Source organism: Indicator indicator, chromosome 20 (assembly GCF_027791375.1).
Source record: "Indicator indicator isolate 239-I01 chromosome 20, UM_Iind_1.1, whole genome shotgun sequence".
In the NCBI taxonomy this organism is placed as follows: Eukaryota; Metazoa; Chordata; class Aves; order Piciformes; family Indicatoridae; genus Indicator; species Indicator indicator.
In genome coordinates this window covers 4,656,902-4,684,812 of record NC_072029.1, presented here as the reverse complement: position 1 = coordinate 4,684,812, position 27,911 = coordinate 4,656,902, and the positions used below count along the sequence as shown (strand labels likewise).

The 27,911-nt window shown below is 46.3% G+C and overlaps 1 protein-coding gene across 1 annotated transcript in view; it reads right to left on the bottom strand.

The window, feature by feature from the left end:
• The window catches only part of MALRD1 (MAM and LDL receptor class A domain containing 1), a 195,545-nt gene that overhangs the window by 117,205 nt on the left and 50,429 nt on the right, over positions 1-27,911 (bottom strand). The window contains 5 exon segments of the mRNA XM_054389960.1: positions 12,451-12,748; positions 14,072-14,319; positions 17,790-18,003; positions 20,896-21,006; positions 22,078-22,234. Coding sequence (XP_054245935.1) covers positions 12,451-12,748; positions 14,072-14,319; positions 17,790-18,003; positions 20,896-21,006; positions 22,078-22,234 — 1,028 coding nt within the window.

The following is a 27,911-nucleotide window of genomic DNA, read 5'->3' as shown; positions in this document are numbered from 1 at the left end:
CATTAGACTGCAGAGGAAAATGTTTTCCCATGAGAACAGTCAGACACTGGAATCACCTCCCAAGGGAAGTGGTGGAGTCCCCTACACTGGTCAGTTCTGAGACTCAGCTTGGCAGGGTGCTGGGCCAGCTCATTGCAACTCCACTGTCATCTAGAAAGGTTGGAGCAGATGATCCTTGGGGTCCCTTCCAACCTGGCTTTCTGTGATTCATTTAAGACTTAATTCCAGTCAAAGTCTGGTTTTTTTTTCCAGCTCTTATTTTATATCAGCAGTACTTTAAAATCATCAGCAAGTTATTTAATGTTGTAGAATGGCAGGAAACAGATTGGTGCTAAGGATATCCCAAAAGTTGTTAAACTCCTCTCTCTTAAACTTATTATATTTAATGGTATCAGGATCTGTGTTTTCCAAACCTCAATCACAGAATTTTCAGGGTTGGAAGGGACCTCAAGGCTCATCCAGTTCCAACCCCTCTGCCATGGGCAGGGACACCTCACACCACATCACTTTGCTCATAGCCACATCCAGCCTGGCCTTAACAACCTCCAGGGATGAGGCTTCCAGCGCCTCCCAATCAGTCAAATGGATAATTCGTAACTCTCCAAGCCTCACAATAGCACAGCAGTAGGCTTGTGGCCATGGGTTGAATTGAATCTCAACCCATGGCAGCTTGAAAAACCAGACCCACTTCAAAATATTCTCCCAAGGATTATAGTTACAGATGCAGAGCCAGAAATGTATCTGCTCCTAAATCAAACCTGGGCTTCTGCAGAACCATAATCTCGTGCAGAGGCCAGAGAAATGAATCAGCAGGCTACCAGCTGGACATCCCAGGGATAGGGGATCTCTGGATAATTCAGATCTCTCCCTTCAATAATTAATCCATTATGGTTCTTGCTCTGAGCTGGCATTTTTGTGAGTGAATTGTATGTATCTTTAAATAAATAAATAAACAAACAACTTTCATCTAAGATCTCTACCAGCACAACCCAAGGACACAGAGTAAAGTGCTTTCATCAGAGTTGATGATGCATGGCAATAATGACTTGTCAGCACAGGAACGTGAGAAACGCATCTCTTGCAAAAGAAAAGCCTTGGAAATTCCACGGAGTTTTAAAGCTTTTCAGAGGTTTAAGTGCTGGGAAGGAAAAAAAAAAAATTGACTTAAAACTACCATCCTTTATCAGCTCTTTCTTTGGAAATTGTCTGGGGTTTCTAGGGCTGAGTCAAACATTTCAGTTTTTGGTTTTGCAAGCCTCTCAAGTACCTTCACTTCTGGATTTGCATCCTGAGCAACCATGAATTTATAAAATAGTAGCCTGAGTTCATCTGCAAATTTGACTTTGAGAAGAAACTCTTAAGCTTCTTAAGTTTCTCCCATGATGAAGACCTCATTGCTGTTTATAAATATGTGCAGGGTGAGTGCCCAGAGGCTGGAGCCAGGCTCTGCTGGGTGATGCCCAATGCCAGCACAAGGGGCAGTGGGGGAAGCTGAGGCATAGGAAGTTCCATGGAAACAGGAGGAAGAATTTTTTCCCTGTGAGGGTGACAGAGCCCTGGAACAGGCTGTCCAGGGGGGTTGTGGAGTCTCCTTTTCTGGAGATATTCAAGACCTGCCTGGATGTGTTCCTGTGTGACCTGCTCTAGGTGCTCCTGCTCTGGCAGGGGGTTGGACTGGATGAGCTCTGGAGGTCCCTTCCAGCCCCTAACATTCTGTGATTCATCTCTGAGCACGTGAATGGCTCTGAGCAGGAGCAATGACTCAGAAGGAAGAAGTTTCAGGATTACTCTGTTACAACATGATATTACAAAACTTCCTATCTACATTTGACAGGCTGCTGTAGTGAGCTGAAGATGACTTGATGATTAAAGGATTTTATTGATGTCTTGAGCAGCCTTCTGCACACATTTGAGACTCCACTGAAAGGTCAATAGGAAAATGAAAAATGCATTTTGCTTGATAGAAGAGAAAGATAGGAACAAACTCTTTAACCACTTGGTATCTCAAAGAAACAGAACCCCTCCTATGGTCAAGCTTTCCCCTTTGCTCTGTGCTACAGTTGTGTTTGTTCTCATATAATGAAAAAGATTCAGAGAATCATAGAATGGTTTGGGTTGGAAGGGATCTTAAAGATCATCCAGTTCCAATCTCCCTGCCCTGGGCAGGGACATCTCTCACTACACCAAGTTGCTCAAGGCCTCATCCAACCTGGCCTCAAAAAACTCCAAGGAGGGTACATCCACAGCCTTCCTGGGCAACCTGTTCCAGTGTCTCCCCACCTTCACTGTAAGGAATTTCTTCCTAATCTCCAGTCTCAATCTCCCCTCTTCCAGCTTCAATCCACTGCCTCTCATCCTGTGACTACAAGCCCTCGTCAAAAATCCCTTCCCAGCTTTCTTGTAGGTCCCTTTCAGCTACTGGAAGGCTGCTGTAAGGTCTCCCCAGGTGGGAGATGAAAATATAAAGTGGTTTGAGGTGAGATTCTGCAAGTAACTATTGGAACCTGTACACTCTAACTGCTCTTAGACTGTGGACATCTCCTGCTGCAAGGAAGTAGTTCTGCTCCTTACGATGTTTCCAGCCAATGTGAATGACTAAGACAAAAGTATTTTTTCTTGATTATCTTAATTTGAAATGAGTCCAAACCAGCAGAGTAATTTATCCCCTAGAGCCTTTGTAGTTGTACCTGGATTTTACACAACCACAGAATGTCAGGGGTTGGAAGGGACCTCCAAAGCTCATCCAGTCCAACCCCCCTGCCAGAGCAGGAGCACCTAGAGCAGCTCACACAGGAACACATCAAGGAAGGTTTTGAATGTCTCCAGAGAAGGAGACTCCACAACCCCCCTGGGCAGCCTCTTCCATTGGGTATGTGTTCATGTTTAGCAGCACTCTGAGGTAAGCAAACAGAATTATAGAATCATGGAATTGTTTCAGTTGCAAAAGACTTCTGAAATCATCAAAGCCAACACCATGGTGGCCATTAAACCATGTCCTGAATGGGGGGCAGCAGTTGTGAGACACTTCCCACTGAAGAAGGAAACAGCAGGGAAATTTATGGTTGGAAAGAAAGCCTTGGTGAATTTTCCCCACACACACTCCATAGGAACCTGGGGTTTAAAAGGAATTGCTCAGATTTCTAGGTGTAGTTCACTTTCAGGGAGAGTCACAACCTTGAGCAATTCCTCTGCTTCCAACACTGATTCTGTGTTCCTCTAGGTTTGGATGTTGCTTTTTTTCATGTGATCTCACTCAAGACCTTTCTTAGCTGGCATGCCAGGTTCATTGAAAGCTCAGTGCTCCACTGCTGCTGAAATGAAGTGGACATCTTTTAAGGAACTGACAGTAAAGCTTTTGTTCCTGTCTGTTGAGCTGCAGAGTAACATGCACGTGTGCAGAGTCAGCGCACAAATATTTCACTGCTGGTCACATAATATTTTAGCTCCAAAAAAATATGACTGGCCAGGAAAAAAGAAGGATCTGAAGCAGTCCTAGGTATATGAAAAACTACCTTTGCTTAAAATGCAACTCATAGAATTAGATAATAGATGGGCTTGAGTGTGGCTGGAAAGATGTCTGGCAGAAAGAGACCTGGGGGTGCTGATGGACAAGCAGCTGAAGAGGAGCCAGCAGTGCCCAGGTGGCCAAGAAAGCCAAAGGCATCCTGGCTGGGATCAGCAATGCTGTGTCCAGCAGCAGCAGGGAGGGGATTGTCCCCTGGGACTCAGCTCTGGGGAGGCCACACCTGGAGTGTTGTGTCCAGTTTTGGGCAGCTCAGTCCAAGAGAGATGTGGAGGTGCTGGAGCCAGGGCAGAGGAGGGCAAGGAAGCTGGGAAGGGTCTGGAGAATAAATCTGATGAGGAGTGACTGAAGGAGCTGGGGATGGTTAGTGTGAAAGAGAGGAGGCTGAGGGGAGACCTCCTGGGCTGTCTACAGCTACCTGAAAGGAGGTTGGGGAGAGGTTGGTGCTGGTCTCTTCTCACAGGACATTAGTGACACAACAAGAGGGAATGGCCTCAAGCTGTGAATGGGTAGGTTTACACTGGACAGTAGGAAACATTTTTTTTCCCAGCAAGAGTGGTCAGGCATTGGCACAGGCTGCCCAGGGAGGTGGTGGAGTCACCAGCCCTGGATGTGTTTAAAGGTGGTTTGGATGTGGTGCTTGGGGCTATGGTTTAGGGATGAACCTTGTAGAGTAGGGCCAGTGGTTGGACCTGGTGATCCTGAGGGGCTTTTCCAACCTGAATGTTTCTGTCATTCTGTGATCTTAAAACCCTTTTCCAACCAAGACAGTCCTCTGGTTCTATAACTAATCTGCAACTTTCTCCATTGCTGATACCAAAAAGCTGATTTTTGGTTTTCAGAAATGGGAACCTTTTAGCCTCTGGCCTAAACCTATTCATGACCAGTTCAGCTACACTGATTTCTATGCAAGCTCTGTCACTCTGGAATGACATTTAATGCACATTCTACTTCAGAAACCTTTCTGTCAAACAAGGCACATTCCACTCTGACAAAATCTGTAAATGATGCTTGATGACTCCTCAGCTGAGCTGGAATAACATCAAAGCAAAGATGTCACACACAAAGCTTTGTGCAGCCAGCCCATAAACAATTTCAACAAGATAAAAATCTTGTCCTAGGTGTCTGTAAGATATGGCAATGCTGGATAAAACCCAGAAAAATGAAGTTCTAGCATTAGTTCAATTACTCCAAAGTTCTTTAAAATAATAAAAGGTTTGCAAAGTAAACACAGACTAAAGGAAAAAGTAATATTTGAAGAGCTTCTCCCATAACAGCTATGAATTATTTCTAATCTCTCCATTTCTGGTATTTTGAAGGTAATATGCTGACATTTTAAGCTTCTCTCTGAAGCTAGCCTTGTATTAGCCATCATCTTCAGCATGGCTCACAGATGGAGGGAGGGGATTCTGCCTCTCTACTCACACCTCACCTGTAGTCCTCTGTCCAGATCTGGGGCTCCCAACACAGGAAGGATATGGTCCTGCTGGAATGGGTCCAGAGGATCAGAGAGGTGACCTAAAGATTCACCATGCACATCAGGATGGTTTTATTTGACTCTCCCATGTCCCCAACTTGATTTATCACTCAGATACCTAAAAAGGCAGCTCAGAAACATGAACAGCTTTCTTCAAGGAAGTGTTTACTAAAATAGAAAGGTAGAGAAAAGAAATGTTGCACTCTGCAATTCACTGATGTATTATTCCCTCTCTCCTCCTCTATCTGAAGAGGACAATCTACACTGTGCTCAGAGAAGACCATGCAGCCTCAGTCAATAACCTTCCATCATTTTTTCTTGATGGAAACTTCTGTAATTATTGGTGACACAATCTTTGCTTCTATTCTGGAGAGCTGGGAGTCTCCAAAGGTCAAAAAAAGCACTTTTTGGATTTCCATTTCATATAAATAGAGAATCATAGAATTGTTTTGATTGGAAGAGACCTTTAAGATAATCAAGTCCAACCAGCAACCCAAGGCCAACCATGCCCTGAAGTGTCATGTCTACATATTCCTTAAACACCTCCAGGGATGGTGACTCCATCACCTCCCTGGGCAGCCTGTTCCAATCCCTGACCACTCTTGCAGCAAAGAAGTTTCTTTCTAATCTCCAAACTAAACCTCCCCTCACACAGTTTCAGGCCACTTCATCTCATTCTCTCACCTGATACTAGAGAGAGGAGACCAACCCCACCTCACTGCAACCTCCTTTCAAAGAGTTTTAGAGAGCAATGAGGTCTCCCCTCAGCCTCCTCCAAACACATAATCACAGAAACATTCAGGTTGGAAAAGACCCTCAAGGTCACCAGGTCCAACCACTCACCCTACTCTACAAGGGTCACCTCTAAACCATAGCCCCAGGTACCACATCCAAATGACCTTTAAACACCTCCAGGGTTGGTGACTCCACCAACTCCCTGGGCAGCTGTGCCAATGTCTGACCACTCTTGCTGGGGAAAAATCCTTCCTACTGTCCAGTCTAAACCTACACAGTCGCAATTTGAGGCCATTCCCTCTTGTTCTATCAGTAATTACTTGTGAGAAGAGACCAGCACCAACCTCTCCACAACCTCTGCTCAGGTAGCTGTAAGACAGCCATGAGGTTCCAGGTCCCTCAGCTGCTCCTCACCAGCTCTGTTCTCCAGACCCTTCCCCAGCTTAGTTGCCTCTCTCTGGACATGCTCCAGCACCTAAATGTCCTTCCTGTAGCAAAGGGTCCAAAACTGAACCCAGCACTCAAGGTGTGGCCTCACCAGTGCCCAGTACAGGGGCATGATCAGTTCCCTACCCCTTCAATCTCTTCTCCTTCTGTGAGGTGCTATGAGGTGGTCTTATTTGTGAGCAAAAACTGTGTGGTCCTTCCACTCCCAGCAATGCTTTATCCATTTTGTCAGTTAAGAGTCTTTCCATTACTTATTTATTAACTTTGTTTATTCTCTTAATAAACAGAACATCTTGTGATAGTTAGCTTGGTATCTTGTGAAAGCTACTTGGGAGGCACATTGTGTTGAAAAGTTGGAGAACCAAAGAGTTCAGAAAATGAAAATGAAGCCGTGCAGCAAAGTGCCTCAAATCTTCCACAACATAAAGCACAAAATATAAACTGAGCCTTCAAATAAAACGTCCAAGTATTGTACACAAAATAATGTTCTTTGCTTTGTCTAATGTATAGCACATGAAAAATGGAAGCACTGTAACTGGGAAAGTCAAACACAGTTCAGAGGGTCTGTTGCTAAGTATGTGCTGAAAGGGCACTTCAAGTTCAGCTTGTTAAAGAGGGGGAGAGATGAAGCACAGAATGGTAGGAGCTGGAAGGGATCACCCAGTCCAACCCCTCTGCTGGAGCAGGGTCATCACAAAAAGGTCACACAAGAAAGCATCCAGGCAGGTTGGGAATGTCTCTAAAGATGGAGATTCCACCACCTCTCTGAGCAGCCTGGTCCAGGGCTCTGTCCTCCTTCAATTAAAGAAGTTTCTCCTCATGTTCAGGTGGAACTTCTTATGTTCAAGTTCGTGCCTGCTACCCCTTGTCCCATCACTGGGCACCACTGTAAAAAGCCTGGTCTCATCCTCCTGCCACCCACCCTTGAAGTATTGATCAGCATTGATGAGAACCCCTCTCAGTCTGCTCTTTTCCAGACTAAAAAGACTCAATTCTCTCAGGCTTTCCTCATCAGAGAGATGTTCCAGTCCCTTAATCACCTTTGTAGCCCTTTTCTCCTCCCTCTCCAGCAAGTCCCTGTCCTTTTGGAACTGGGGAGCCCATACCTGCCTGCTGCTGGCTGCAGACAGGGTTGGACTGGTTGACTTTTGGAGGTCCCTTCCAGCCCAAACCATTCTATGATTCCATGATTCTATGCTCTATCTGGGGCTAAACTCTAGCAGCTTCTCTATTACCCAATGACTCCTTCCCAGTAAAGAAGGGGGAGAGGAGGAGAGGAGAGCCACGGGTTGAAACAAGAATGGATTTAACAAAGCAGCCAAATTAATACCAATGTCAGTGCAATGCATAAAAATTTATACTCACATCAACAAAGCTTCAGCAGACACAAGACCTAGAAAGGCAGTTCTCAAGATGAGAAGGAAGAGGAGCAGCATGAGGAGAAGCCCAAAGAGGACACTCTAAGGAGGCTCCCTGCTCCTCCAACTCCTCCCTTCCCACTGTGATGCTGATGTGCTGGGACACACCTGTGACCCAATGCGGCTCAGCTGTGAAGGCTGACTCAGAGCTGCTGATGGCCTGCAGCCTGTGGCTGGCCTGGCATTCTGAGCCAGCAAAACCAGGCCACCAGGCACTCTGTATGGAATATGTAACACATGGGGAAAGGTCTGAGCCAGTAATGCCCCATCACTGATAGTCCTGGAAACCTTAGACTGGGTAGAAGTCTTCTCAGTTCTCCCAGTAGGGAGAAATTAAACGAGTCAGGGCATTTAACAGGGTTTTCCTTTATAAACATACTACCAGAAATAATTCTTGCACTTTTAGGAGCTGTTTGCCTTCAGTTTAAAAAGCTATTCCCACACCCCAGCTACTCACTGCCAAAAGGAATCACCACTTCAAACTATGAACTTAGATATAAATATCAACCCTCATCTGCTGCTCAGAGACTCACTTCAAGAGGGCCACAAGCATCCTGGCCTGGATGAGGAATAGTGTGTCCAACAAGACTAGGGATGTGATCTTACTCCTGTTCTGAGCATATCTTGAATACTAGGTTCAGTTTTGGGCCTCTCACTCCAAGAAGGACATTGAGGTGCTGGAGCAGGTCCAGAGAAGGGCAATGAAGCAGTAAAGGTCCTGGAGAACAGGGCTGGTGAGGAACAGCTGAAGGAGCTGGGGTTGTTCAGTGTGGAAAAGAGGAGGTTGAGGGAAGACCTCATTGCTCTCTACAGCTTCCTAAAAGGAGGTTGGATCCAGGTGGGGGTCAGTCTGGAATCCCCATCCCTGGAGGTATTTAAGAGTTGTGCAGATGTAGTGCTTCAGGATATGACTTAGTCAAGGGCTTGTCAGTGTTGGACTAATGCTTGGGCTCAATGACTTGTCAGTGTTGGACTAATGCTTGGGCTCAATGACTTAGTCAAGGGCTTGTCAGTGTTAGACTAATGCTTGGGCTCAATGACTTAGTCAAGGGCTTGTCAGTGTTAGACTAATGCTTGGGCTCAATGACTTAGTCAAGGGCTTGTCAGTGTTAGACTAATGCTTGGGTTCAATGATCTTCAAGGTCTCTTCCAATAGAGGCAATCCTGTGATTCTGTGAGAACAGATACAAATCCCTCTCTTAGAGAGAAACCATTTCAGCTTGCTTAGCAAATATTCTCTCAAGAGGGAGAAAAGAAAGGAGGAGATCTCTGCTCTATGACATTCTTCATCTTCATAACCCTTAAAAGAGTTGAGCAATGGTTAGAAATGTTTCACTTTTGGTGAAACTTTTCTCTGCATGGAAGCAGTGACCTTTGGGATCCAGATTTTTGCAGCTGACCACCACAGTCTAGTTTATAAACTTACATCACAGAGCCTTTAGCATGCACTTTGTCACTGTTCAGAGCATTTCTGCAGGCAGGAGTGGATTTGATGCTCAGACTTCAAAGCCTGCATTCCAGGCAGTCATGTGAACAGGTACCAGTGATAGATAGCAGCTGTAGCAGTTCCAACAGTAGCTTGGAACCCCCAGTGGCTAATGTGAACTCTTATCTAAGCCAAGTGGAAGGTGCTGCTATTGAAAAGATGGTTCACTATGAAGATGAATTCAGGCCATTATCTCAAAGTGTTGTGAACCTACAAAGTTCACATAATAGATGAAGCTACACCAAGAAATCAGTCTCTGGTGGCTTTTATTTCCTTGAGATTTTAGTACCTTTTTTATTACACACATCATAAAAGTGTTTTGGAATATCCTTTCCTACCAAAACCAAAGCTTTTAAAGTTTCTAACTTCACCACAGGGACTTGCATCTACCATTAAGAAGAGAGAATGTGGAAACATTGAAAAATAAAGAATCAAAAATGTCAGCCAGTGGTCCTCTTGGGGTAACATTCACATAAAGCTGAACTTTAAAATACTAATCTAATTTGCAACACACTTCTGTGCTGGCAGAAGCAGGAAGCCAATACCCTGTGCTGTAAATGGTACAGAGCTTAGCAGAGATCTACCTGAAAAACATCACCCAGCCCTCTCCTGCTTATTCTGTGCACAGGGCACAGCCTAACTTGTTGAGTTGGATGCAGTCTCTCCAGTGATCTTTCCCAGTGCCTGAGCAGTGCTTAATGGTATCCTGAAAGGGGAGGTGTTATGGGTTTAAGAACCATAGAGTTCCTTAAGGTCCTCCAGAAGGGGACAGATCTCCCAGGAAGTGGGCACTGGACAATGTAATCTTTTGTTATTTCATTCCCACCATGCCTGCATCTCCCCTTTACAACAAAGGAACAGCACAGGCTCTTCAGCCCTCTGCCTGCTCCCTTCCCAATGCAGACTGCTATGTCTTGGGATGCAGGGGAGTAGGGCTTGGTGCTGGAAATGATTTTCAGCTGCATCATTCAAGCCTGGTATGGGGGGAGTTGGGGTAGGGAGGTAGGTGGAAGGGGATAGGGGGTGGGATGCATTTGAGGCCTGGTTGGGAGGAAGGTTTTGGATGATGATGGCCCTAGTGAGGTTTTGGAGAAGCCCAGTCTGGAGAGCTGGGCCAAGGCTGAATACAAAATTTGTGTATTTTGTGTGTTTTGCACTGTTGTATATTCTTGTGAATAATACTTCCCTTTAAACTTCCCTTTCTTTTCAATCATGCGTGGAGTGTTTTCTTTTACACTTTTGGGGAGGGGTAAAAGACCAACTGTCCACTCCCTAAAACTACAAGATAAAATACTACTGTGATTTGCAATACACTTCTGTGCTGGCGGAAGCAGGAAGCCAATACCACGTGCTATAAGCAGCAACTTAGCAGAGATCTACCTGGAAAACATCACCCAGCCCTCTCCTGCTTATTCTGTGCACAGAGCACAGTCTGGTTTCTTGGGTTGGATGTTATTGGGTGTTGGATGTTATCACCAGTGTTATCTCCCAGTGTCTGAGCAGTGCTCAATGATATTCCCAAAGGGGAAGGCTACTCCTTAGCAGCAATAACAAAGCAAAGCAGTTCACATAAATTTGTGATCCATGCTCTTGGTACTCACAGAATCACAGAATGTCAGGGGTGGGAAGGGACCTCCAAAGCTCATCCAGTCCAACCCCCCTGCCAGAGCAGGAGCACCTAGAGCAGCTCACACAGGAACACATCCAGGTGGGTTTGAATATCTCGAGAGAGGGAGACTCCACAACCCCCCTGGGCAGCCTGTTCCTCACTATCTAAAAAACATGAAGCCTTGCTGGCCCTATTGCAGTCGATTCACAGGTTCACAGGATGTCAGGGCCTGGAAGGGACCCAAAGACATCACCCAGTCCAACTCCCCTGCCAGAGCAGGATCACAGAATCCAGCTCAGGTCACAGAGGAATGCATCCAGACAGGCCTTGAAAGTCTCCAGAGAAGGAGACTCCACAACCTCTCTGGGCAGCCTGTTCCAGTGCTCTGGGACCCTTAAAGTAGAGAAGTTCCCCCTTGTGTTGAGGTGGAACCTCCTGTGCTGCAGCTTACATCCATTGTTCCCTGTCCTATCACAGGGAGCAAGTGAGCAGAGCCTGTCCCCTCCTCCCTCCTGACCCCCAGCCCTTAGACATTTATATACATTTATTAAATCCCCTCTCAGTCTTCTCTTCTCCAGACTAAACAGCCCCAGCTCCCTCAGCCTCTCCTCACCAGGCAGTGCTCCAGTCCCCTGATCATCCTTGTAGCCCTCTGCTGGACCCTCTCCAGCAGGTCCCTGTCCCTCCTAAAGTGGGGAGCCCAAAACTAAAGGCAGTACTCAAGATGAGGTCTCACCAGGGCACAGTAGAGAGGGAGAAGAACCTCCCTGGATCTGCTGGACACACTCTTAATACACCCCAGGATCCCATTGGCCCTCTTGGCCTTCTGCTGTCCCATGCAGAACTTGTTATCTAGAGGACTCCCAGGGGCCTCTCCATGGGGCTGCTCTCCAGCTATTCACACTGGCTCTGCCCTGCTCTTATTTATTTATTTTACAACAACTACTTTTTACAACTACTGACACATAAATCCCACTGAATTAAGCAGGATATATTGTCTAACTGTACAGGGCTGGACAATAAGTCTTGCAGATCCACAACTGCTGACTCAGCACTTGGACAATTCTTTCACAAGTTTGTTAGAATTTCAAAGAGTTACTTAAAAGGATGTTGGTTTCAACATGATCAGCAGACTGTGTATTCTGTTTCTCTCTGGAAGGAGAGAGAAAGACATGAAAGCAATGCTCCTATTCACAGAATCACAGAGCTCCAGGTCAGAAGGGACCCCAAGGTGACAGTGGAGTTGCAGTGAGCTGGCCCAGCACCCTGGCAAGCTGAACCTTAAACCTGACCAGTGTAGGGGACTCCACCACTTCCCTTGGGAGATGATTCCAATGTCTGACTGTTCTCATGGGAAAACATTTTCCTCTGCAGTCCAATGGCAATCTCCCCAGCAGTAACTCATCCCCATCAGCCCTTGCCTTTTCCATGGACTCCTTGTCAAAAGGGAGTCTCCATCCTCCTGGCAGCCACCCTTTGTGTCCTGGTCCATGGTGCTAAGGTCTCTCCTCAGCCTTCTCTTCTCCAGGCTGAACAATCCCAGTTATTCATTCTTTCCAGACTTACTTGAAGGATGGCAGAGCACTGGGCCAGGCTGCCCAGAGAGGTTATGGAGTCTCTATCTCTGGAAGGATTCAAAACCCACCTGGATGTGTTTGTGTGATTTACTCTGGGTGTTCCTGCTCTAGCAGAGGGGTTGGAGAGGATGGTCTGCAGAGGTCTGTGATTCTGTGACTGTCCACAGGAAGAACATACCTGTTGGAGGCAGTGTTGTGGGTTCTGCTGGCAAAAACTCCTGGGCTGGTAAACACTCCCTGGAAAACGTGAGGTCATCTAGTGCAAGGCCATCTTTGGGACCTCTTCCAGCTCTTCCCTCAAAGACAACTTGGAAATCTTCTTCTCCATCTCCAGACAGGCTCAGTGCCTTGTGCTGCCAGAAATTTCCCTGACTGCCAGTAAGATTCAGGAGAATTTGTTCATGCGTTGACATGGTCCTCTGGTAGACAATCAATGATCCAGTGTGAGCTCCATACATATGGTAATAGAAAAGTATCTGTGAGCAAGAGCAGGAGAATCAAGTACACAATAGGTGACTTATTCAGACACATTCTGCTGTTCTATTTACCCTCATTCTTATCATAGAATCCTAGAATGGTTTGGCCTGGAATGGACCTCAAAGATCATCTAGTTCCAACCCCCTTGCCGTGGGCAGGGATAACTCACACTAAGTCAGGCTGCTCCATCCAACCTGGCCTTGAACACCTCCAGGGAAGGGGCATCCACAGCCTCCCTGGGCAACCTGTTCCAGTGTCTCACCACTGTTAAACAGAGCCTCATCAGTAGCATTCAGAACAACTCTTTAATTTTACTGACTCCAAATCAGTGCAATTAAAATTCACAGGAAAAGGCTTGCTAGTGGCAACTTTGGAACTGTTTCAGAGGCTGAACTTTGAAGCCAGCATGACGCTACTGTGACAGCTGGTCTTGCATCCCTTGGAACAACTCTTGTATGTAAAGGTAAAAAAAAAAATGCAAGTGCTTGATTGAAGGAAGCTGTTCCACTTCATAAATGAGAAGTAGCTTCCTTTTACTGAAGGCTTGTCTGGTTAGAAATGTGTTTGTGCTGGATTATATAGAGTGTGTCAGTCAAAAATAATCCCCTCTGATATGGGAGCAGAACATCTGCATGGGCTGTAGGAATGCAAAACAATAGCTAAAATAGAACATGAGATGTGCCTGGATTAAGAAAGAGTGATTTTTCATTACTGAAATATAAAATTGGGAAAAAAATACTATGAAGCACAGAACTACTTCAAGATCATGTGCATACAGAACATAAACAAAAAAAAAAGCCATGTGAAGAGTCATCACCATTAAACGTCCACTCAGTTAATTCCAAATCAAGAGCAACAAAAGGAATATCTGTATATCATAGAATTGGACCTCAAGGATCAGCCAGTTCCAACCCTCCCTGCCATGGCCAGGGACACCTCACACTACAGCAGGTTGCTCACAGCCACATCCAGCCTGGCCTTAAAAATCTCCAGGCATGAGGCTTCCACCACCTCCCTGGGCAACCTGTGCCAGTGTCTCACCACCCTCATGGGGAAGAACTTCTTCCTAACATTGAATCTGAATCTCCCCACTTCTAGTTTTGTTCCCTTCCCCCCAGTCCTATCTCTCCCTTACACCCTAAAATTTCTCTCCCCAGCTTTCTTGTAGGCCAGAAATCAGACCACTCCCTGACTCTTCCACAAGACTCTTGTCCCTTCTCAAGACACACTTCAGTGCTTATCTTTCCTCATTTAAGGAGTGTTATCTTAGTGCAAACTAGAAACCAGTTCTGCCTTCCTGTTAGTACCACACCACCACATACCTTGCAGTTTTTGTTCCTCCTGCTTAGGACAGGACTGGAAATCCTGGCTTTCCTTCCTGGCAGCTGAAAAAATGAATTCTTTATGAAAATATAATGACCAGATGGCTCGTGCAGTGTATGATCAGTAGCTGGTGCAGTGCCCGTTTTTATAATGCTGCTAGTTCTGAGGTTCCAATCAAAGTCATCATTTTCCTCTTGCTTCCATCCACAAAGGTCAAACTCGAAGCTGCAATGACCAAGGGAGGTACCTGAAAGATATTTGCACACACAGGGAATGAGAGCTTGTTTCAAAATATTGGTTAGACACACCAGGTACAACACAGGACACAAATCCATTTTTAAAAAATTACTTTTTCATTATAAAAAATAATCATAAACAAAGCATTTTTCATGGTCTAGGGTATAATAAAAGTGTACAAAGATGAGGCAGGTCTCTGATTCCTTATTACAGTCAAGGAAGTCCTCAGTATTATACAAATAGCAAAACACTGAAGTCTATTTGATGTCAAACTGAACAGCTCTTTAGGCAGAAGTTAACTGATGGCCACCACAGGACATCCAAGATATCTGCAGAAAACTAACACCTCTTGGAGGGAGGTGTTAATCATGGACTCATAGAATGGCTTCAGTTGGAAAAGACCTTTAAGACCATCAAGTCCAACCATTGACCTAACACCACCATGGCCATTAAACCATGTCCCAAAGTGCTATGGCCACAGGTTTCTTGAACACCTCCAGGGATGGTGACTTCACCACCTCCCTGGCCACCTTGTTCCAATCCCTGACCACTCTTGAAGGAAAGAAATTTTTCCTATTATCCAACCTAAACCTCTCCTGGCACAGTTTCAGGCCATTTGATTTCCTTCTCAATCCTGATACTAGAGAGAGGAGGCTATCATGAGGAGAGGCTGAGGAACCTGGGGCTGCTTATTCTGCAAAAGAGAAGGCTTAGAGGGGATTTAATAAATGTCTATAAATATCTGAGGGCTGGGTGTCAGGAGGGAGGAGGGGACAGGCTCTGCTCACTTGCTCCCTGTGATAGGACAGGGAACAATGGATGTAAGCTGCAGCACAGGAGGTTCCACCTCAACACAAGGGGGAACTTCTCTACTTTAAGGGTCCCAGAGCACTGGAACAGGCTACCCAGAGAGGTTGTGGAGTCTCCTTCTCTGGAGACTTTCAAGGCCTGTCTGGATGCATTCCTCTGTGACCTGAACTAGACTCTATGGTCCTGCTCTGGCAGGGGTGTTGGTCTCAATGATCTATTTGGGTCCTTTCCAACCCCTGACATTCTGTGATCCTCTGATCACCCACCTGACTCCAAACTCCTTTCAGGGAGCTGTAGAGAGCAATGAGGTCTCTCCTCAGCCTCCTCTTCTCCAGACTAAACAACCCCTGTTCCCCTAGCTGCTCCTCACGAGCCGTGTTCTCCAGGCACTTTGGTTTTGTGAAAGAGAAAGCAAAAGGAAAGCAAAAAGAAAAGCAATTCACAAGGAAGCATTTTCCTTGTGGGACTGTTTCAATTAATCTATTTTCTAGTGGGGAATCAGAACAGAACACTTCAGGAGGTTGCAAAACTAAATCCAATTGTCCTGTTTGAACCTGTTTGAATGTTTCAGAGTTTTCTTGGCTAATGATGTTACAGGGGCAATGCAGATAATCCTCCAAACCCAAAGAAGTCACAGGTAAACAGCTTTTAAATAGTTCAGAAAAAATCAGACAAAAATCTAAGGACCTTTCTCAACAAATTAATTCCAAGTTGACATACAGCTCATTTTCAGTTGTGGAGGATCAGAACTGGGTCCCACATAGCTTAGTGCTGTGCTCCCCCTGGTTTGGAGATTGCTGAGAAGCTTAATAATGTGAAGCCTGGAGAAAAGAAGGCTCCAGGGAGACCTTAGAGCAGCCTTCCAGTACCTGAAAGGAGATACAGGAGAGCTGGGGAGGGGCTTCTGACAAGAGCTGAGAATAGTAAGTGAAGGGGCAATGGCTTTCAGCTGGAACAGGGCAGGTTTAGACAGGAGATTAGGAAAAAATTCTTTCTAGTGAGGTTGGTGAGACACTGGAACAAGTTGCCCAGGGAGGCTGTGGATGCCTCCTCCCTGGAGGTGTTCAAGACAGGTTGGATGAGGCCTTGAGCAGCTTGGGCTGGTGGGAGGTGTCCCTGCCTGTGGCAGGGGGCTGGAACTGGATGATCTTGAAGGTTCTTTCCAACCTAAACCATTCTATGAATCTCTGAAAACTATTTACAAAGCACAGCCCTTTGGCTTATCTTCACAGGATATCAGCATCCCTTTGCTCCACAGAGTTGTGTTCAATAAGAATTTGATAAACTCTATCCCTAATCTTGATAACAAGAAGGCAACAGTTCAAATTCCCAAACAATGCAGATTTGATTATGTGAACATTTCCCATGACTGCACTAGGAAAAAAAAGAAAGTGTTAGCACTTATCTGGTGATCCACCCCTCCAGAGGAGAACCCAATTGACATGAAACACCATACTTTGAATCCAGTACTAAGATGCTGTTTCCTGATACTTCCCATGAAACCAAAGCTGTACAGTATTCAGATTAAAATGATTTGATCAGAGACCTGACAACCTTTGAAATCTGAAAGGAGGCAGGTCTCTCATATCCCATAGATCTTATGCTTAAAGCACTTTTTTCAGCCTTATTACATTATGCTTGCAGTATTTTTTTCAGCCTCAGTAGAGTCTTTTCAGATGGAAAGCAGGAGGATTTTTATTCTGCTTTTAAACAAAGCTTCTATCTTGATTATCTTATGTAATTCACTAACAGCTCTTCTTATCTTCTATCATATGACTTCAAATTACATAATAGTAATTTAAAATCCTTAAAAGCCAAGGGATAGCATTAAATTGTTACCTCCTTATTTGCTTTCTTAGTTGATTAGCTGCTAATAGAATAGCAGAATTGTCAGGGTTGGAAGGGACCTCAAGGATCAGCCAGTTCCAACCCCCCTGACATGGCCAGGGACACCTCACACTACAGCAGGTTGCTCACAGCCACATCCAGCCTGGCTGCAAAAACCTCCAGGCATGAGGCTTCCACCACCTCCCTGGGCAACCTGTGCCAGTCTCTCCCTACCCTCATGGGGAAGAATTTCTTCCTACCATCCAATCTGAATCTCCCCACTTCTAGTTTTGCTCCATTCCCCCCAGTCCTATCATTCCCTGACACCCTAAAACATCCCTCCCCAGCTTCCTTGGAGCCCCCTTCAGATACTGGAAGGCCACAAGAAGGTCTCCAGACTGCACAACCCCAACTCTCTCAGTCTGTCTCCAGAGCAGAGCAGCTCCAGCCATCTGCTCATCCTCGTGCCCCTTCTCTGGACACCTTCCAGCACCTCCAGATCTTTCCTGGAACAGAGGCTCCAGAACTGGACACAGAGCTCCAGGTGTGGTCTCAGCAGAGTGGAGCAGAGGGGGAGAATCCCCTCCCTGGCCCTGCTGGCCACACTTCTCCTGCTGCAGCCCAGGCTCTGCTTGGCTCTCTGGGCTGCAAGTGCTCACTGCTGGCTCCTGGTGAGCTTCTCCTCAACCGGCACCCCAAGGCCTTTTCTTCAAAGCTGCTCTTAAGCCAGTCCCTGCCCAGCCTGTATCAGTGCCTGGGATTGCCTCGAGTATTCCAGCAATAACAATCCACAGCAGGCATCCTTATTTATAATCTTTCTATTTTTTAAATGACCACACTTACTGCAGATAGTGGGGCTCTCATCTGAGTTGTCTGCACAGTGATTTACAAAATCACACAGGTGATCCTTTGGGATGCAGTACTTGTTGGCACATGTGAATTCCTCTGGTGTGCAAGGCCTGCCTGGGATGAGCAAAGGGGAGCAATCCTCAAAGTTGATATCATCCACTGCCACGTCTCCCATGTAGCTGACACCACGTTTTGTCCTGAAAACAACCTGATCAAAAAGACAGAGGATCATGGTTTTAGTTTTGGAGTGCACAGAAAGATAGTTGACTCCTCCCCAAAGGAGTGAAATGAAAACGCTCCTCACAGAACTGCGAAATGCTATTTACAAATATTTACACTGTACACACAAGTGCAAAACGTCCAAATTCACATTTCACCTTACAACAGCCTCATTAAGCCAAAAGCCTCCCAGCAAACCAGGCTTCAGTTCTCCCCCAGGCCTCCCACCATTTGTCCTCAACCCCCAAGATAAGACAAAAGGTGTAGATATCAAACTGGCTTTGCCCAAGCTGAGCCATTCCACAGACCTCCACTTTGGGGCTCCCCAGTTCAAAAAAGACAGAGAAACTGCTGGAGAGAGCCATGGGGATGATCAGGGGACTTGAGCATCTCCCCTGTGAAGAGAGACTGAGAGCCCTGGGGCTGTTTAGTCTGGAGAAGAGAAGACTGAGAAGGGATCTGATCAATGTCTATCAATAGCTGAGGGGTGGGGGTCAGGAGGAGGGGACCAGGCTCTTTTCAATAGTACACAGGAATAAGACAAGGAACAATGGATACAAACTTGAACATAGAAGATTTCACCTCAACATGAGGAGAAACTTCTTTAGTGTGAGGGAGACAGAGCCCTGGAGCAGGCTGCCCAGGGGTGTTGTGAAGTCTCCTTCATTAGAGACTTTCAAACCCCACCTGGATGCGTTCCTGTGCAGACTACGCTAAGTGATCCTGCTCTGGCAGGGGGGTTGGACTGGATGATCCCTGGAGGTCCCTTCCAGACTCTGATATACTGTGATAATGTGAGATAAAAGATCTGTGCTGGGAAGGGAGAGAGAGGCAGAAAAAAAGGGGACAAACTGGCTCTGCAGCCCATTTATGTAGCAGATGCAGGGCTTGTGTGGTAAAATTACAAAAGATTACAATTTCCTGCACCTATCTAGCCCCTTGGAGGAGTTTTAAACTTTATGGTTAAGACATCCAGGCTTAAACCCACAACACAGAGCTGCTGCAGGACTGTTAAGATAGAAGTTTATACACGCAACACAAACCACCTCCTGGACATGCTGGCTCCTCTTGTTATAGAATCATAGAATCAGTCAGGGTTGGAAGGGACCACAAGGATCATCCAGTTCCAACCCCCCTGCCATGGGCAGGAACACCTCACACTACATCAGGCTGGCCAGAGCCTCATCCAGCCTGGCTGCAAACACCTCCAGGGATGGGGCCTCAAACACCTCCCTGGACAACCCATTCCAGGCTCTCACCACTCTCATGGGGAAGAACTTCTTCCTCAGGTTCAGCCTGAATTTCTCCACTTCCAGCTTTATTCCATTCCCCCTAGTCCTATCACTACCTGATATCCTAAAAAGTGTTGGGAAAAGAGTTTAGCTTATATATGTGGTTGGATTTTATTGATTAAGGGATTGATAACAAAGAGTATAAAATCAGCCACTCTGAGCTGTAAGGTGCCTTGGGGACTTTAGGGCTGCTAGAGACTTCTGCTAGTTAGCTGCTTCTTCTGACAAGGGATCTGGCTTAGGGATGCTGCTAAGGATATGCTCAGGACTTCTGTTAGCTGCTTTGTCTGTTAAGGGCTTCCAAGACTTCTGCTGTAAGTGGGACTCTGAGACTCTGTAATGTTGGAGATTCTACAACACAGCAATAAAGGACTTCTGGGAGGACTTCTGAGATTCTCTGCTCTCTGCATGTCTGGAATCCCATTGCTATACAGCACCGGGGTTGGTGCCTTCATTCGTCACCCAACGGCACCTCGTTACAAGGGGTCTACAACTACATTCAGCTCCCCTGGACCAGAAGAGTGGTCAGAAGTTTATACATGCAACATAAACAGAGCAGAGACTGTTGTGGTCCTTGAAAACCTTGAGATATGAAGTGGTCAGTTCTTACTGTCAAAGCCTCTCATGCTGCTTGTACAGATCTGCCTCTGTAGTTATTGAAGGATCATCTTCTAACATCGCAGAATCACAGAGCCTTAGGGGTTGGAAGGGACCTCCAGAGATCATCCAGTCCAACCCTCCTGCCAAAACAGGATCACCCAGAGCAGGTCACACAGGAACACATCCAGGTGGGTTTGGAATGTCTCCAGAGAAGGAGATTCCATAACCTCTCTGGGCAGCCCATTCCAGTGTTCAACCAAGTGAAATAAAAAGGAAAGGGAAAGAAAAAAGGGAAAGAAAAACAAACAACAGATACTAATTCCTACTCATACTGAGTTAACAGCAGAGGTTCCACCTGCTTCTTCAAAGCAAGCATGAAAAAATGCAGTCTAGGTCATTCACTGTTTATTCCCATGAAGATAAAAAGAATGTTAAAGCCTCATTAAAGCCACCTAAGACAGGAGTACCAGGGGATACAGCACATTTTTAAATACCTTTCTGGCTGTTCGGATTGTTTTAATAAGGATACAACTAAGCACAGCACACCCATGGCTAAGTATCTGTAAGAGGCTTAAGAACCAGCTCATATTTCAAAGCCAGCATCATGCTCAAGACTCTTGTCAAAACCACGTGTAAGGGTACTGCACACTAAGGGGAAGGAAGTGGAAAGGTTTAGCCTGAGTTGTATTCAAGTAGAGAAGGGATTCTTTGCCTTAAAAATGGATATCAATTTGAGATTGGGGTGAGAAAAGTAAAAAAAACAAAACCAAAACCAAAACAACAAAAAACCACACCTATAAACAAACAAACAAAACCAATAAAAAGGTGTCCAGCTGAGATAATCAATCAGATGGCCAAAAAGATGGCTTGTGCTGTTCAGAAGGGGAGGTTCTCTGTGTGCATGGGGTGACAAGGGACATGAGGAGGTAAAGAACGCATAATATGAAAGTATCCAAAGCCTGGGAAGCACATAATGGAGAAGCACACACCTGGAATTCTGATCGGATGCCCAAGAACACTTCTGCTCTGTTCCACTGGGGACCTTGGCTGCCACTCTGAGTCCACAGTTTAGAAGTCCTGTTACCAGTTTTACAAAGTACCTAGAAAAGGAAATAATTCTGGTTTACAGAAATATCTTTCCATTTTCAACTCTCTCCAGGTTCCCTTTGTTGTATGCAAGTCTCCAAGAGTATCTTACCCAGCTTATGTCTGTGTCACCAGCAAATACCACAGAACAGCTTTGCACAAGGGGGCCAGGCAATAGGACAAGGGGGAATGATTTGAAGCTGAGGGAGAGTAGGGTTAGGGTTAGACTGGAGCTGATTCTTCAGTACAAGGGTGGGGAAACTCTGGATACAGGCTGCCCAGAAAGGTTGTTACCTCCTCCCTGGAGGTGTTCAAGGCCAGGTTGGCTGATGCCCTGAGCAACCAAGTTTTGTTAAGAGGCATCCCTGCTTTCTGATGCTGTAGCTGTTGTGGAACAATCATGGGAAACCTCATTACAGTTTTACCCAGATGCATGGCTAAAACAATTGTTGAGAACAATGTCACAGTCTTATTCATTCCCTTTGCAGTGACTCATTGCATTTACAGGCTACTGAAAGAGGTGCATTCCCTTTACAGAATCATAGAATTGTTGCCATTGGAAAAGTCTAACCAGCAACCTAAGACCACCATGGCCATCAAATCATGTCCCAAAGTGCCAGGGCCACACATTTCTTGAACACCTCCAGGGATGGTGACTCCACTACCTCCCTAGTCACCCTGTTACAGCGCATGACTGCTCTTGCAGGAAAGAATTTTTTCCTAATCTCCAACCCAAACCTCCCCTGGCACAACTTCAGGTCATTTTCTCTTGTTCTATCTCATGATACCAGGGAGAAGAGACCAAGCCCCAGCTCACTCCAACCTCCTTTCAGGGAACTGTGGAGAGCAATGAGGTCTCCCCTCAGCCTCCTCTTCTCCAGACTAAACACCTCCAGCTCTCCCAGCTGCTCCTCCCCAGCCCTGTTCTCCAGACCCTTCCCCAGCTTCATTGCCCTTCTCTGGATCTGCTCCAGCAGCTCAATGTCCTTCTTGGAGCAAGGGGCCCAAAACTGAACCCAGTACTCAAGGTGTGGCCTCACCAGTGCTGAGTACAAGGGGACCCAAATGAAAGAACATCTCCTTACCTCCAGAGAGCCTATTGTTGTACCCTTCATGTAGTTCCAGAACGTGATTTTGCATTTGGGCCCAGTGAGGGAGATGAGAGGGGTAGCGATGTCAGCTGTGTGACCAAATTCTCCATTGGAGCTGTCTGCAAACAGGTACCAGCCTTCCTCAGAGCCCCTGCTCAGACAGAAAGGGTTCTCATCAGGGAAAAAATAGCTCATCATAACAGCTCTAGTTAAAGTGAAAAGGATAATATTTCCTTATACAGATGCAGTACCTTCTGCATGGTAAGAATTATAGAACTGTACAAGCCCTGCAGCTGGAAAAGCTAAGGTCATTGAGTCCAACCATGAAACTAACACCACCATGGCCATTAAACCATATCCCAAAGTGCCATGGCCATACATCCCTGACCACTCTTGCAACAAAGACATTGTGCTGGTTTGAGGCCAGCCAGAACATCTCTTGCCCTGAAAGGGACAAAAGAATGACACACACAAACGGATTGGAGAGTGATGGAGAGTTTAAATGGAAAAGCGATTGGTGAAAATACAGAAAAACTACAAACTACAAAGCATAGTGACAAAGAACATCCTAAAGCATACAGAGTCCCTTACATAGTACCCAGAGGTTTCCCAATCCTTCCCTCCTCCCACCTGAGGGTCTACCCAATCCCTCAGGGCTCTTCCTTCCCACTCCCACTGCTAGGCAAGTCTCAGGCTGGCCAGGTCTGAGACTGCCCCCCCCTCCATTCTCCTCCTGGCATTAGGCCTAGTCAGGCCTAAGAGGCCGTGAGGATACTCCCCCGGCATTACCCGATAAGAGAGGACATCTCCCATGGGAGCAGAGAGGGAAGAAAGAGGAAGAGAATGACTCTGCAGATGGCCTTATAGGGTGCAGGATTTATGGGTAGAAATACGTCGTTTCCTGTGTCCACCCCTGTGGGTGGGCACCCAGGACACCAGAGGTGTATCTCATGCAGCAGTGGCAGGGGGCACCCAGCCTAAACTGCCACAGACATTTTTCCCAATATCCAACCCAAATGTTCCCTGGCACAGCTTGAGGCCATTACCTCTCCCGAGCTGCTGGGAAATGTGAGGCTGGCTTTGCAGTAACAATCAGACTCTGAGTGTACAGAGAGACCATAAGTAAAATTTAAGTGTTTTGGATATCTAAGATTTGGCTCCTAAACCACAGATTCACAGAATGGTTTGGGTTGGGGTTTGGGTTGGAAGGGACTTTAAAGATCATCCAGTTGCAACCCCCCTGCCATGGGCAGGGACACCTCCCACCAGCACAGGTTGCTCAAAGCTTCATCCAACCTGCGCTTGAACACCTCCATGGAGGGGACATCCACCACCTCCCTGGACAACCTGTTCCAGTGTTTCACCACCCTCACAGGAAAGAATTTCTTCCTAATTTTCAGTCTGAACCTGCCCTCCTCAAGCTTCAATCCATTCCCTCTTGTCCTATCCCTGCAAGCCCTTCCCAGCCTCCTTGCAGGCCCCCTTCAGGTACTGGCAGGCTGTTCTAACATTTCCCTGGAGCATTCTCTTCTCCAGGCTGAACAGCCCCAACTCTCCCAGCCTGTCCCCACAGGGGATGTTCTCCAGCCCTCTGATCATCCTCATGTCCTCCTCTGGACCCTCTCCAGCAGCTCCAGGTCCCTCTTGTGCTGGGGGCCCCAGAACTGGAGGCAGTGCTGCAGGTGGGGTCTGAGCAGAGCAGAGCAGAGGGGCAGAATCCCCTCCCCGTGCTGCTGCTCTCCCTGCTCTGGATGCAGCTCAGCACACAGCTGCCTGCTGGGCTGCCAGGGACCACTGCTGGCTCCTGGGGAGTTTGTCATCAGTTGACACCCCCAAGGCCTTCTCCTCAAGGCTGGTCTCCAGCCAGTTTCCACCCAGCCTGGAATTGTGCTTGGGATTGCCCTGACCTGGGTGTAGGACCTTGCACTTGCCCTTATTGAACTTCATGAGGCTGGCTTGGGCCCAGCTCTGCAGCCTGTCCAGGTCCCTCTGGATGTCATCCTTTCCCTGCAGTGGTGTCAGCCACACCACACAGCTTTTCAAAATAAGAAGCAGCTGGTGACTGTAGATAAGGTTCTGTTCTCTTCAGTGCTCCATGCTCATTGCTTCACAAAAGACCAATTCAAAAACAAGGACTTGCAAGCCTGACAATGGGACTTAACATTTTTAAAAACATCTCAGGAAGAGGTTTTCCTTGCTGTTCAGTTTTCGTTTGGAAGGAAAAGCTCTGAGCAACCACTCTGTAGCGCTGCACCACTGCAGGTGACCATGCCCAGGAAGCACTGCCAAGAGAATGGCAAGTGGGATGCCCAGAAGGTGTTAGATATAAAAGCCCTCTTCAAAGTCACAGAATGGTAGAGGTTGGAAAGGACCTCCAGAGATCATCCAGTCCAACCCCCCTGCCAGAGCAGGAACACTCAAGGTAGTCCTCACAGGAATGCATCCAGGTGGGTTTGGAATGTGTCCAGAGAAGGAGACTCCACAACCTCTCTGGGCAGCCTGCTCCAGGGCTCTGTCACCCTCACTGGAAAGAAGTTTCTCCTCATGTTGAGCTGAAATCTTCTGTGTTCTGGCTTGTACCCAAGCTTTGTTCACAGACTGGGCATGGGAAAGATCAGTGGTACAGATTTAAGAATTGTTTGCAGTCTTTTTGTTTAATGCTTTTATAATTAGAGCAGTCTAGAGGACTAAAAGTGCCTGTAATAAGGACTGGGATGGAAGCAGATTTTGCTGCCACAGCCTTGCAGTATTAAACAAAAACATTCTACAAGCTACTTTTGCAATAATCTAGTGCAGTTCCTTTGAAATCTTGGAGGTGTCCCTGCTGGCTGCAGGGGGGTTGGACAAGATGACCTTTGATGATCCTTTCCAACCCAATGCAATCTGTGAGTCTGTGAAATTGTTGTGGTTTTTTTTTTTTTTTCTTAAACACATGTTATAAAATGATTTATCTCAGCTTTCAACAGAGATTGAACACAGCAGGTAGTGAGCTGTGTGAAACAATAACTGTGGCTACAGCACATGCAGGTTGATCACTGCAAAGTTACAACAAAACCAAGAGATTACTTTTACTCTGTAGAATGATTTACACTCAACAGCCACAAAGTATTTAACATATATTATTTGAGTCCTATCAGGCACTTTGATGGCCAAGAAGAGACTGAATTTCTGTGTATATTCAGGCACTTTAGGAATATGTTCTCTCTGCAGTGCAACATCATACAAAATAGGCTAAAACCAGGCAAATTTTCTCTCCGTACTCACACAGCAATTTCCTCTGAGGTTCTCAAGTCCTTTAATTAATTCACTCATCCTTAGAATCATGTCTTGGTGACAGATGGATCAACAACAAACAGCCTGATCTTACTCTTGCCTAGGGCAAAGAATTTCATAGAATATCTCCTTACCCTTCCTGTAACCCTTGCTTCATCTTAAGGCTATAGTTTAACAACAATAATTTAATAATTTTCCATCTCTTTTTCCTTCTTGATGTTTAAGACCATTAGATTTCAAGCTTCACAGGAAAATTAAAACCTAGTAATAGCCCTTGACATGAAACAGCCCTATAGAAATCCTTGCAAATCAGTGGCTGGTTCATGGCTTCATGCTGCTTCTGCCTCTCCTGGTGTCACACCAGAATAAAAAGGATTAAAAGGGGAACTGGGAAACTACAGAAAATAATTAGGTAGTGAGAATAAGAGACAATTCTGATAGTTATAAAACATTTGGACAGGCTGAGAGAGTTGGGGTTGTTCACGCTGGAGAGGAAAAGGTTCTGAGGAGACCTTGTGGCCTTCCAGGATCTGAAGGGGGCTACAAGAAAGCTGGGGAGGGACTTTTTAGGATGTCAGGAAGTGATAGGACTGGGGGGGGAATGGAATAAAGCTGGAAGTGGGGAGATTCAGATTGGATGTGAGGAAGAAGTTCTTCCCCATGAGGGTGGTGAGACACTGGCACAGGTTGCCCAGGGAGGTGGTGGAAGCCTCATCCCTGGAGGTTTTTGCAGCCAGGCTGGATGTGGCTGTGAGCAACCTGCTGTAGTGTGAGGTGTCCCTGGCCATGGCAGGGGGCTTGGAACTGGCTGATCCTTGAGGTCCCTTCCAACCCTGACAATTCTGTGATTTTGGTACAGAAATGCCAGGCTGTTTCCTTCAGCAGGGCAAAGAGCAGTTCTAACTCTTCCATGGATCAGAAGGAGAGGAGCACTTTTGCTACTCAATCATAGAATTGTAGAATCATTGATACCTGAGAAGACCTCCAAGATCATCAAGTCCAACTTTCTACCCAAGGCCTCCATGACCATTAGGCTATGTCATGAAATGTCAATCCTCTTGTTTTTTGAGCACCTCCAGGGACAGCAACTCCACCATCTCCCTGGGCAGCCTGTTCTGATGCCTGACCACTTTTGCAGTAAAGAAATTATTTCTGATATCTAACCTAAAGTTCCTCTGGTGCCACTGGAGGCCATTTCCTTTTGTCCTGTTGTTAGTTACTTGGGAAAAGAGGCCAGCACCAGAGTCAGTCCAACCTCTTGCAGGGAGTTGTAGAGTGCAATGAGGTCTCCCCTCTGCCTCCTCCTCCTCTCCAGGCTAAGCAATCCCAGTTCCCTCAGCTGCTCCTCACCACCCCTGTTCTCCAGACCCTTCCCCAGCTTCATTGCCCTTCTCTGGATCTGCTCCAGCAGCTCAATGTCCTTCTTGGAGTGGGAGGCCCAAAACTAGACCCAGTATTTGAGATGAGGTCTCACCAGTGCTGAGCACAAGGGCACCAGCCCTTCCCTAGATGTTAAAGGCGAAATCACTGAAGGCTGCTAAAAAAGCCAACAGACACCAAAGTTGGATCCCATGGGATTCAAGGGCAAGGCTGATTTGGGCAAACCTGGATTTTTTCCACAACTTTGTCTTTTCATTCAGAAGCAGATGAGAGAAGTATCACTGAAGCTTTTCTTCTACCACAGTACCCTGGCAGTTCAGACATCTTTACAGTGACTGCTTTCATTCATCTCATCCTCCAGGGAGTAGCATAAATATTTGAAAAGGAAGTTGAGCAGAAAATAAACACAAAATAGAGCAACATATATACAAACCTTAGGGCATTCAGGTAAAAACAATCCCCCTAAAGAAGTAATAGAGCAGTTTAGATAAAACATCTTCCCCTAATAAACTGCATGTACTGAAAGTGATAAGGGAAGCTTTTGAAAACTACAGAGTTACAGATTTTTTCAGGCAAGTCTGCATTTGAAATATTAATTTATGTCTGCAGAGGTGGTTGGACCAGATGACATTTGGAGGTCCCTTCCAACCCAAATCATTCTATGATTCTATGATCTTCTGCAGCAGAGCCAATTATTGGGCATGGAATCATCCCTTAAGTTTGTTCAGCTCTGACTTTTAAGGTTCTTCCTCTGTACTCAGCACTGATTAGGCCTTGAGTACTGTCTCCAGTTCTGGAGTCCTCAAGTTTAAGAAAGATGTTGAGATGCTTGAACGTGTCCAGAGCAGGGCAGCAAGACTGGGGAGGGGTCTGGAGCACAGCCCTGTGAGGAGAGGCTGAGGGAGCTGGGGGTGTTTAGCCTGGAGAAGAGGAGGCTCAGAGGAGACCTCAATTGCTGTCTACAACTCCCTGAAGGGAGGCTGTAGCCAGGTGGGGGTTGGGCTCTTCTCCCAGGCAACAGTGACAGAAGGAGAGGACACAGTCTCAAGCTGCACCAGGGGAGGTTTGGGCTGGATGTGAGAAAGAAATTCTTCCCAGAAAGAGAGATTGGCCATGGGAATCTTAGAATCACAGAATTGTCAGGGTTGGAAGGGACTCCAAGGATCATCCAGTTC